Here is an 11,949-nt window from a genome sequence, read left to right as displayed (position 1 = left end):
AGTATTGCAATGTTAAGGGGTAGAAGAAAGCTTAATGCTATCATTTACTTGCACTCTCAAAAAAAAAAAAAGATGGAATGAAAGAAACCTTTTTTGCTTGTTTAAGAGCTTATTTAGCTCTTTTAGGATTTTTAATATGTAAGGTTGAAAATTGAAATCATCAAAATAATTCTAAATACTACATAGATAAAATGCATAGTTCAAATTTTCTCTTCTCATAGCTCATTATTGATTAATGAGGATCTTATATATTAATATTTTCTTTTAATAATCAAAAATAAATTATCATAAAAAGAGCAAGATTTGAAATGATTAGAGTAGCTCCAATGAAAGATAAGATTAGACAAAATCATCTTAAATGTTTGATGTCATAAAACAGAGGCCTTTTGATGATCCAATTAAAATAGTAAATGTATTAAATTTAATTTACATTAAAAAAATGTAGAGACATAAAAAATTTTGATTAAAAAATATTTAAAATAACTTTTTCTTATTAGATTTACATGAGAATTTGACCATTGATATAACACAATAGAAACAAATTTATTCATATAACCAACCCCACAATGATATAAAGGCTTGATATTTTTATTATTATTGTTGTAGAGAGCATAACAAAGAAATATATATCACTGTCACACACCATATCAACTATAATTAAATAAATTATTAGATTCTTTTTTTTATGAGAGAAAAAAAGATCTAATAAATCTTGGATGATTGTACGATGAGTTATAACACATACTAACAATATTCTGTACCTAATAATTTCTCCTACTATTATCATCACCATCTAATAGCCCATACAAGACAATATATGTAGAATTACTATCACGAAATATTTTTGAAAAAAAAGAGTACAAAATATTCAATTAAAAAAATGAATATAATAACCATTAATATTCTTAATATTGTAATTATTTATGTATTATAATTATGTTAAAATAAATTAAAAGGTTTATATTTATATTTATACGCTACAAATACAATTCGTATTTACATTCCAAAAAAAAAATCCTTTTGGAGCACATCTACCTTAACTCCAAAGCTAACAATAGGTGGAAAATGTCTAGCTAAACGAAAAATGAATGGAACAGACTCCCAAGCAATGAAAATTTTCTGCAGCAGATTATAATATGGAAGAGGAAGTGGGTATCAATCGCTAGAGCTACTTTCAGAAAACCTTTTTCCTAAAAAGTGTCGAGACGGGTAGAATCAAGCCCATTGAGGCCATTGCTGTCACTGCTAATGATGAGTTGAGGAGGAGGAGCTAGAAATTGCCAGGGGCCAGCCGAAGGTGGCTGCAGAGTACATAAAGGATGTAAAATTCAGATTATAAACCTTTAAACTTCTAGTTTGTTTCCATCAATATATAACGAGAAAACATTTGGGAGGTAAAAGAGATTACCCAATGCATATCAAGCCCTTCAAACTGGTTATTTACATTGATTGTCGCATTCATATCAACCTGCATTTCTTCCTTCTCTTGATTATTAGCTTGACAGTCAACTAAAAATTGATTAGTCTCGGCTTGAATAGGCTGCGCACCTTCGGATATCAAGGTCGTATTGACTGGCTCAACTGAAGGCTGCAAATGTTGAGTATAGGCAGTAAAAAATTCATCAAGTTTTGAACTAAAAATATTTATAGTTAGTAACGAATAAGCAAATATTTACCACTTTGAACGGTTTCACTATATGGTGTTCAGCATTTTCACTAGTTGAAGGGATAGGGGTAACTTGAGATTGAACTCGAACATTTTTGTTCAAAGAAGTGGAGTTATGAAATGAGAAAGGATTGCATGTTTCTTCAGCATCTAGAATAGATGGTTGGACCATTGCAGAGGATTGGTTTCCAGCTTGATATCTCAAAATATGTGCTGCAATTGCAGCATCAAATGAATCACAGCTAATTGCAATCTGCTTCTGAGGCGCTTGAGGGCAAACTTTAGCACCTTCAGCTGCTTCTACTTCAGAAAGTAGAGCTCCAAAACTCATATTGGAAACACAATCAATCCATGAAAGCTTCACATCATTTTCAGGCCTCACATTATCCTTTTTTCCATCAATACTTGGAATTAGAAATGAGAACAGTGCAGAAGAAAAACAATTATTAGATAACAAATAGAATCATGAAATACCGCTGCTTCAATTGTTTTCATGGGAGCAGTTTCTAAAACAACTTGTTTCAGCGGCGGTTCAGCCGGTGGTGATTCGCATTCTCGGCTTAGTCCTGTACACAGCTCTTTTTCCTGATCATCAACATCCTTTTTCTGAATTCCCTTGAAAGTTGACTGATTAGCCAAATTGTTTTGACACAAGTTGCTGATTTTTGGGCCAAGATTATTGAGCCATACATACCTAAACAAGATGGAAATCATGGTGTATGAAGTTACTCGTTAATACACTAAAACACTTCATCACGTAAATTTGAAAGCCACCAAGATAAAGAAAAACCTTAGCCTAAAAACAGCTGGTTTACCAATGGCGGCATGGACTTCAGAAGCTGTGATATCAGAGTCCTTCAAAGTCCATCTTTTATATCTCTCCAGATTTTCCATTCGGGCATCATAAGGAAAGAGAGTGAGCTCTTCTGATGCACTTCTAGAATTTCCCCACTTGATATTTAGATGCCTAATTACTGAAGCTATCTTCTTTTTGGTTGTTATAGTTAGCTCTAAGTAAGGGCAATGATTCTCCTAAAGATAACACGAAAGAATCCAAGTTATACTCATGATTAATTCAAGATGGTACTTGCCTCAGAAAGAGTTCTAGTCAATTTAGAAAGAGAGAAGGTAGCTGCTACAATTTTCAGGTTTTCACCTCCTCCAAAAACTTGCGCGTACGTTCATCCATAGGAAACAGCTGAAGATGCAGCTTTTGAATGTGAAGAGGAGAATGTAGTCTCACAGATGTTGGAACTTCTAGATGCCTATACCGGGTGCTAGTAGATGCCGTCACAGGAAACTCTGGATGCATCGATGGAGTAGGAGGTAAATCCAAGTAACATCTATTATCATTACCTGTAAAGTTAACAAAAACAAATTTTCGTCATAAACAACAACAACAACAAGCCTTTATCCCACAATGTGGAGTCGGCCACATAAATTCTTTTTCTCCATTGTGTTCTGTTAAGGGTCAAATTCTAATCTACATCTAATAAAAAAAGGTCATTTCTAATATTTTCTAACCAAACTTTTTAGGTCTACCTCTACCTTTCTTTACATAAGTCAAATCTAATACATCTACTTTTCTAATCGGGTCATCGGAAGGCCATTGTTTTATGTGACCAAACCATCTAAGACGACTCTATCTAATCTTATCTTCCAGTGGAGCTACTCCAACCACTTCACGTATATGCTCATTTTGTATCCTCTTTTTAAGAGTAAAACTACTCATCCATCTGATCATCCTCATCTCTGCAACACTTAACTTAATATTATAATTCACTTTTAATGGCCAACATTCTGCACCATAAAGCATTACAGGTCTCCATATGTTCAGTTTTAGATCCACTCAAACGAAAGCCTTTAGACTCTAAAGTTGACCTCCATAATTCAAGTTTACCTTCAACTCCCTCTCTAATCTTATTAACAAGAAGAATATCATCCACAAAAAGCATACACCAGGGTACAATCTCTTGCAAATGTCTAGTGAGAACATTCATGGCTAAAGCAAAAAGATATGGGCTTAAGGATGATGCTTGATGTAAACACCATGTTCAAGGAAAAAGACTAAAAAGTTTCGTAAACACCGTGTTCAAAGAAAAAGAAATTACACTGTCACCAAAAAATTAAAATAGGATGCTTTATGACCTGATGCCTGCAGCGTCCTCTGTTTGGGAGAAGAATTTAAGCTTTTCATTTTTATACATCGCTCCATTTCAACGGCAACCTGATTGTTATCTGGAGAATTACAAAAAAAAAAAGAATAAAAAGGTTCATCTTGGATGCTAAAAGAGGCTATGGAGCATATTTTATTCCATTAGCCATCAATAGGAAAAGTCTTACAAATTCGTTAAAGCATTGAAATCAAACTTAAATGAGAAGCGGGGTTGATCTATTCAAAGAAAAAATACTGATAAACATATAATAACAAGGTTAAGTCGCGCATTATATCAATAATTATCACCAGTAGTTTTACGTTTCTGTATAGAAACCTTCCCAACTGAGGTTCCAGATTTCCTCCAGCCAAGTCCTCTAGCAGCTTTACTTTTCACAGATATCCCATGTGCTGTTTTATCATCTTTCTTAGATTTATCTTGCGCAGATAGATCAGTAATTGTTTGACCCTGTAGACCAGATTTCATGCTCACTAATTCAGTTTGACCGAGAAGTGTAGTAGCAAAGCCCAACAAGGAGAATGAAAAGTTCAATCCTAATCATTTGAATACAATCAGAGCAGAACTAGCAAATAGCAAGAAATATGATTCATGCATTCTGAAATTGCCTTTAATATATCTATTTATTTGAATATAAAATAATGTAAGAGAACTGGTTTTTTTTTTTTAAGTGTGAAATTTAGAGTGAGGCAAACAACTAAACAGCAGTGGTAAGATTAACCCTTAGTGTTCTTGGGAAGTAAAGCCTAATTAAAACCGCAAAAATAAGATGTTGAGCTCTGTGCAGATAAAAAGTTAATGAATTTAAAAAAAAAATAATGAAGATGAGAACCAAGATAGAATTCCAATCTATTCCTTGTAAAAATCAAATTACAAATCTCCAATTTTCCTTATACTCAAGCAACTATGCATTTCATAAGCTCAAGGACAAGCAACCACATAAGGGAGAATCGCAAGCACAGAATAAAAAAAGTGGTACCCCGGCATGGAGATAACACAAACAACCACTAGTTACATGAACGATAGAGAGCGTGGTACCATGACGTTGATGATCAATGTTGTGGCACTGGAGATGGATGATCAAGTGAGGAAACAAGACGGAAAGATGCAATGGTGGTGGGGGTTAGCGTTGTGACCTAGAATAGATTACATCAATCATCCCTATCTTCGAAAGCAACAAAACAATCAAAACGATGAACAATAAGAGAACAAAACACAGAAGGTTGAGCGCGGGTACAGGATTTGTTAATAGAGGCTTCCTGAGCCAAGAGAGTAAGCTTGATATTGGGTTTCAGCCAAACGCCCTTCTCATGGTGAGACGCTCTATTCTCAGTTACACCAATTCTTAATTGACCAGTTACAAAATATAATTTATTATTTATCAATAAATAGAATAGCACACAAATAATGGCACTCCCTTATAATAAACCACTTGAATCAGTCCCATTTAAAAAAATTGAGTACCTTCAACAAAAATCAATCACCATTATCCATCCACCCTAATTGCATCACTTCTTACTTTACAAATAATTACTATGGTTGTCATTTCCACTTAAAATGAAATGCCCAAAATGGCAAAACTCCAACCTCCACATCTCCTCCTCACCTTCCTTCTTCACTTGGATCAGCGGCATTAAATTTGCTTGACCAACATTTGTCTAAGGGGTACCGTTGAAAGTGGCGGCGATTCAGCCATCAAGATCTCTCCATGAGAGCCATAGCAGGGAGGTTGGGATTTTGCCATGTTGGGCATTTAGTTTCGAGTGGAAATGGCAGTTGATGTCGTTACTTAAAAGATATGGAATGAGGAAACCAACGCATATGAACAATAATGATTGATTTTTGTTTAAGGTATATAAAATGGTCTTGATTTGAGGGGTTTACAACAATTGTGACATTACTAATATATTATTATTTCCACTGATAAATAGAAATTGCTATATTGTTGCTGGCTAACTGAGAATGGACAGATTCTATATGTCACGGGTTAAAACTTTTTTGATTGAAAATTAAATCCATTAATAACTTTGGCACTTATATGAGAAAGAAGCAAAATTTGTTTTTATTCTAGGAAAGCTTAATTTAAAGTATTTAGGATGTTTATAACATAATTTTGTATCAAATAATTCAAAGAATCAATAAGAATTATTGCTCTTACCAATCAATTCATGGGTTGTCCTAATTATAATTAATTCTATAGTTGCTTTTAATTATCTAAATATTTTATGTTCCCTACTAGAGGCTCTCCTAGATTTGTATAAAATGATCACATAAGATGGAATAAAATACTCAAAGCAATTCTCTCAATCAAGCCAAAGATTAAATAAAAAACAGTAACTAAACAGACAGAACAAACAAAGCAGCCAATGTTTGGATAGCAAAGAAATAAAACCAATATAGAAGACCCAAGCAATCTAACGACATTAGAGAACGCAACATATTCTCTATAATGAATCAGATGTTTACACCCAAAACAAACTATATAATCAGAAACTATAAAAATAAAAGCAATGAAAGTAAAACCAAAGTCCCGAAAGTCAATTTGCATCATTTGCATACGTATCTTCCAACAAGTTTAAATGAGGTTTAAACCACCGAATTAAATTGTTACCTTGTAAAATCAATGCATGTTTATCTACTAATCACATTTCTTCTTAAAAATACTAATACCAATTCATCTGTAGCCTATATTTAAATTTCTCAAAAAAATTGAATAAACTAAATCAAGAAAATAAAGTTAAAACAAATCAGCCCAGAAAAAAGAAAATTAAAAACAAGGAGTTCATAAATCTAGCTACTGCTCCTAAATCCTTAAAGAAGCCAATGATTAATGATTATTATTCAGTCCTTGAATGTCCATAGAAAGAAATTTAAAATTGATATTAACAGTGCTATGAGCATAAAGGCCATGAGCATTAAAAAAAGAGCATAAAGGCTCTTGCCTTAAAAGTCCGTATATAATCAAACACATTAATAAAAAAGTATAGCAACAGAAAAAAACAACCAAAATCAAGTTTAACATGCAGGTCCGACTCCATAAAGCTGAGAACAATCAAATTGTACTAGTTCGCAAGGGGTTGAAATTGAAGAACATTAAAAAGAAAAAAAATAGTCCTAGAGCGCATACTAGCTTCTCGTTTAGCCACCCCAAAAACACGAGAATCTCAACCGATGAATAACATAATTAAACAAAATAAATTGACTTATAAATAATATGATAGAAAGACCTCAGCATGTGAGCAAACAATAGAAATAGTTTGAATATCTAAAAAATTCTACGAAATGTTGAATCTAAGGGGTTGTTTGGTAGCAAGATTAAGGCAGCATATAAGCTAAATTCTGCCAAACCGTACAAAAAACAATTTTAAATCATACAGAATTGTAAATCCCATTTCCAGTCTGCTTTGTATAACTACTCTCCTATGGCTTCCCATGCCAGTTTTCTCCTGCTATGGTAACCAAGCCGAATAAATTTTCATTCTTTATATATATTAGTGCCATTGATTAAAGTCATTTAAGAAGAGAATCAGCCACTCACATCAATCTTAGAAGAGTAATTGAATATGAACAAGTTCCTCTAATTACAATGCATTAATTACTCAGAATTATTTGATTCTCGTATATCAATAAATCTTCCAATTCACAGAGGTAGTTCCAAGTCTCTTTAACCTCTCTATAAATAAGCTTTCCATTCCACCTCCAAGCTTCTTTCACGCACATAAGCTTTCATATAGTTTATAGAATATAGTGGTACCAAAATTCGTGAAGTTGTTTCTCCTGTACATAACAATTTATTTTTCTTAGAGATCTTAAAAGAAGTCACCTCTCAAAAGTTCACAGCCCCTCGATTAGATATTGAATCTTGGTATCTTCTGTAACATAATCATGTGATATTGATTAAAATTTTCCCTCTTTTCCTTAGTGCACTAGTCTTAATTTTAAGTTTCTCCTTTGATTTTAAATTGCTTGATAATTCCACGACTTCTACTATTTCTTTTAGGAATAGATCTTGTTCATTCTCATTGGAAGTCCAATCCTCGTTAGATGCTAACAACATTGATATAAACCGCTTTATATAATCCCCTCAAAATATAAGTGGTCTAAGGCTTCACACGCTTGATGAAATTAATTCTAAAATTTGCACTTATAGAAAATTTTGAAATCAAAATAAAATAAATCTTAATCAATCCTAAAGACTAGTCAAAGAAAATATTTAAGAATGTTATCCATTTAAATTGTATTTTGGTAATTTGTAGAAAAAATGCATTAACGAAAATTTTAATATACTCAATATAAACAAAATGAAGAAGACCTTCTCTCCTTAACCACAATCTTAATTATCTAATCAACAACAATTGATGATCCAAAGTTACATTCATAGCAACATTAAAAAAAAAAGAAATAGTAGGCATCAATCAAAGATAAAAGAACAAAAAACTCCTAGATAAATTGAAATAAATTATTATCTAGCATGAAATTATCCTAATACCAAATAATTATAACATGATTTTGATACGCTAGAGAGGCCCACCTAGTGAAGCCCGGGGAGTTAATATTCATTATGTAAAGAGGAGAATCAGGGAAGAAATAATTCAGAAAGTTTATTTAAGGAATGATCGCTGATTTGAATTTAGATTAGGGAGGAAATTAGGAAAGGTTTATTTAAGAAAAGAGAGTTGGTTTAATTCAGATTTGGGAGGGAATTAAGAATGTTTTATTAAGAGAGAGCTTATTTAAATTCAGATTTTGGAGGGAAATATGATGGTTTATTTAAGGGTAATTAGGTTGTTTTATTTTCATTATGTGGTTTATGTTTGTTGTAGTTTGCTTAAAAGTTGTTCATAGTGGCATCTAGGATTTGTAGGAGAACTGATATACCTCTCGAATAGTAGATCACTTGTATTTTTCTTTTTATTAAAGAGAATAAAAAATCAATCCCTATCTTCATATTCTTACAGCTTCTACTTGTTTCTTTCGTTGTTTTTACTTCCAAGACGTATCAGATTTTCATCTAAAACTCTTTAAGTCCTTACATTTAAGGACTAAATTAACAATTAAGTTTATAGCTTGATTATCTTCTCCATATATGTGAAAAATCATAATTGGACTTTGAAACAAGATTTTTAATTTCGCACTTAATTTTGAAAATATTTCATTTATTTCGCATATCCTTTTGAATATAGGGGATAAAGCATAAACATAGTTTTAATGGAAAGATTCTAATCACATGAAAAGGCCAACTTAATTAGCATCAACTTAAGAATCCTTTATCAAATATTTATAAAAAATCTTTTTAAAAAATTTTACTTTGAGCAGCATGAATCAAATTAGTAAAGGAAAAAATAGTTTGAGAATCTCAAAAAATTTACGTGAGACCATCTACTAGAGCATGGAAAAATGTTGAAGCTAAGGGACAGTTTGGTAGCAGGATTTAGAAAGGATTTAGGCAAGATCTAAGCTATATCCTGCCTAACGATACAACAAATCATTTTAAATCAGACAAAATCAAAAATCATGTTTCCCCTCTGTTTTGCCTTAAATCTCGCCTACGGGCTGTTTAGTTGCAAAGATTTAAATCTAGTATTTAGTTAATCCTACAAATCCGGAATTAGTAAATCTTGAGGGTGGGTATTAAATTTTGAAAATTATTTGACAAGGATGTTAAATCTTGATAAATCTTGTCAAATTGTTTGCCAACACAAATCAATTTTTATGGCAGTTAGATCATTGAAAATGCTAGTTAATAATTACACTATTGGTTATGTGGTTAATACTATAATAACTAAGTATTTAAATATTTAATTACAAATTACAATAGAATTTATCTAATTAATTATTTAAATGTTAATTACCAATTCTAATGTTATCTATCTAATTAAATATTTGGGTGTTATGGCTTTTAATAGGACACAATGGAGAAAAAGGATTCATGTAGCCGACCCCATGTAGTGGGATAAAGGCTTGATGTTGTTGTTGTTGTTGTAATATGAGTGGGATATTAAGCTTAACTTAAACGGCAAAGTTAGGTTTTTCCCTCCCAGTTCATAATCTTGGTTTTCAGATGCTTTACTAGCCTACCTGCATCTAAGTAAGCGTGCTTTTCCCAAATTTTTTTAAGTTACAAAGGAATCTACAAAACTTAGACCTAACACAGCCACTGATGCAAAAAACCGAATACAATTAGAGAAATCCTTCGGACGGAGTCGTGGCGATCGAGCTCTTATTCGGCCGGAGTGCAGGCAAACAATCTAGAGGACCGCAATATTAGGGAGACGGAAGAAGTTAGGAACCCTTACCGGAGTCGTGGCGATCGAGATCTCCTTCGGCCGGCTGCCCGTCGAGCCTAAGGAGACGGAGGAACATGTATTTCTCCGAACCTTTTTCCCTCTTTTCTTTTCCATAAATCCTATAAATCCCCTTAACTCCCAATTTAGTAAATCCGAGGTTGATGGCGAATAATGGAGAACGACTGATTTAACTTGCGGTGAGATTTAGCTTGACGATTTTTGTCCTTTGGCATGATTTAAATCAAATCCTGCTACCGAACAGCCCCCTAGCATTTGAGTGCGTTTAACTTAAATCTACAAGTCTCACGAACATCCTTTTCTTCTTCACAAACCGCTGCTCACTTCGATGCCTTCTCAAGAGAGCTCCCGTCCCGACTTCCCTGCTTCTTTGTCTTCGGAGGTTTCAGAAATTGGTAATATCGTCGACCAAAGCAAGGAAGAAGAGCGGAGGAGGGCAGCGTAGAATCCAGGACCTGTATACCGCACGAGCAAGAAATCAGGCGAGTATTTAGGGGCTGTTTGGATGAAAGATTTAGGCCCGATTCGAAGCCGATTTGAGCTAAATCCAGCCAAACGGCCAAAAATGCAAAACCAAATCTCACGGTAAATCAAAGCCGAGGTTGACGGAAAATTCCCTCTTTTCGTGGTAAATCTCATCCTTTGGTTCGGCGGATTTACGGGATTTGGCCGAAGAAGCGCGCGAAAGGGAGAAAGTTACCTCACAACAAGCGAGCTCCCGTTGTTGCTTCCGATCAAAAAATGTCGTAACTTCCGCTCCAACAGGAAGTGAACGTCGTCGAAGGAGCGAGTTCGAACAGCGACGAAGAACTCGTACAAAACTCAACACTCCTGCGAAGGAACGAAGCCGAAAGAAATAGAGAAGATAAAAAACCTAGACTCCGCTAAGATATTGTTGGTTAACTTCATATAATTTCAAATATTAATAATTAAGTAAAATTAATTAAATTATTATTTAAACACTTAGTTATTTCAAAATAATTAATATGATTAAATATGATTTTAAATAAAATAATTATCATAAAATATTATAAATAATAATTAACCATTTTAAATCTTTTAACCACCATAAATAGTTTAATTATTCGAGAAATTCATGTCAAATCTTTTAATCGCCTTAAATCCTGAATTAAATAGTCAAACAGTCACACAGGATTTATCATAAATGTTGCCAAACAATTTTAAGGATGTAACCCCCTCAAGATTTCGTAAATCTGGATTTATATGATTTATGAACTCCTACTTAAATGAAATATTGGGTGCTACCAAACAACCCCTTAGGGTTATGGAAGAAGAGAAGTATTTGAAGTTTCACACTAATAAGGGTGTGTTTGGATGCATGATTTACTTCGGATTTAAACAAGATTTAAGCTAAATCATGCCAAACGCAAAGTTAAATCTTCACAACGTTTTCGACCTTTTGTTCCTCAATCCTGAATTTCGTAAATCCAATAGATTGGCTTATTTAAAGATTTGGTCAAAGAAGCGCACTAAAGGGATGAAAGATCGTTACCTTTGCAGCGAGCAAATTCCCGTCTTTACTTCCGATCCAGCATTGTCGAACTATCGTGACTTCCCATCTGAAAGGAAGGAACGTCATCAAAGGAGGCAAAGGAGATAGCGAAGTCGAACGGCAACAAAGGTGTTGAAGAGAGGAAAAACAAACCATATTCAGGGGTTAGGAAATAATGTGTTGACTTACTAGTCCAGTGAGCATTGAAAAAAAAAATTAAAACTAAAAGTATTGAAGCAAGTTGCCCGTTAAACATTACAATATTATTTTTATGTTAAATTATTTCAAAAA

The 11,949-nt window shown here is 33.3% G+C and overlaps 1 protein-coding gene across 4 annotated transcripts; it reads right to left on the bottom strand.

The window, feature by feature from the left end:
• Positions 1-949: 949 nt before the first annotated feature.
• On the bottom strand, positions 950-11,013 carry LOC110092260 (TSL-kinase interacting protein 1). 4 transcript variants are annotated; one of them, XM_028698452.1, is made up of 11 exons: positions 10,846-11,013; positions 10,137-10,600; positions 4,143-4,376; positions 3,815-3,904; positions 2,823-3,022; positions 2,457-2,698; positions 2,344-2,360; positions 2,141-2,256; positions 1,677-2,054; positions 1,409-1,588; positions 950-1,301 (listed from the first exon to the last, which is right to left on the bottom strand). In XM_028698452.1, the coding sequence occupies exons 2-11, from the start codon at positions 10,201-10,203 to the stop codon at positions 1,191-1,193; spliced, it is 1,635 nt and encodes a 544-aa protein (XP_028554285.1). In that variant the 5' UTR covers positions 10,204-10,600; positions 10,846-11,013; the 3' UTR covers positions 950-1,190. The 4 variants fall into 4 exon arrangements, with proteins under 4 accessions (XP_028554285.1, XP_020672400.1, XP_028554286.1 ...); XM_020816741.2 differs by having other exon boundaries at positions 4,131-4,376; positions 10,846-11,012; XM_028698453.1 differs by having other exon boundaries at positions 4,131-4,290; positions 10,846-11,011.
• Between the last annotated feature and the right edge of the window lie 936 nt (positions 11,014-11,949).

The sequence above is a fragment of the Dendrobium catenatum genome, unplaced genomic scaffold, assembly GCF_001605985.2.
Source record: "Dendrobium catenatum unplaced genomic scaffold, ASM160598v2 fragScaff_scaffold_1088, whole genome shotgun sequence".
Taxonomy (NCBI): Eukaryota; Viridiplantae; Streptophyta; class Magnoliopsida; order Asparagales; family Orchidaceae; genus Dendrobium; species Dendrobium catenatum.
Note: the sequence above shows the minus strand (reverse complement) of the source record. Positions and strands in the feature narration are given on the sequence as shown.

Excerpts from the sequence above, each read along its gene's own strand:
- LOC110092260 (XM_020816741.2), bottom strand. The coding sequence starts at position 10,203 with ATGTTCCTCCGTCTCCTTAGGCTCGACGGGCAGCCGGCCGAAGGAGAT. Across the intron at positions 2,055-2,140 it reads TGAAAACAATTGAAGCAGCG|GATAATGTGAGGCCTGAAAA; the intron begins GTATTTCATGAT and ends GATGGAAAAAAG. Across the intron at positions 1,589-1,676 it reads TAGTGAAACCGTTCAAAGTG|CCTTCAGTTGAGCCAGTCAA; the intron begins GTAAATATTTGC and ends CAACATTTGCAG.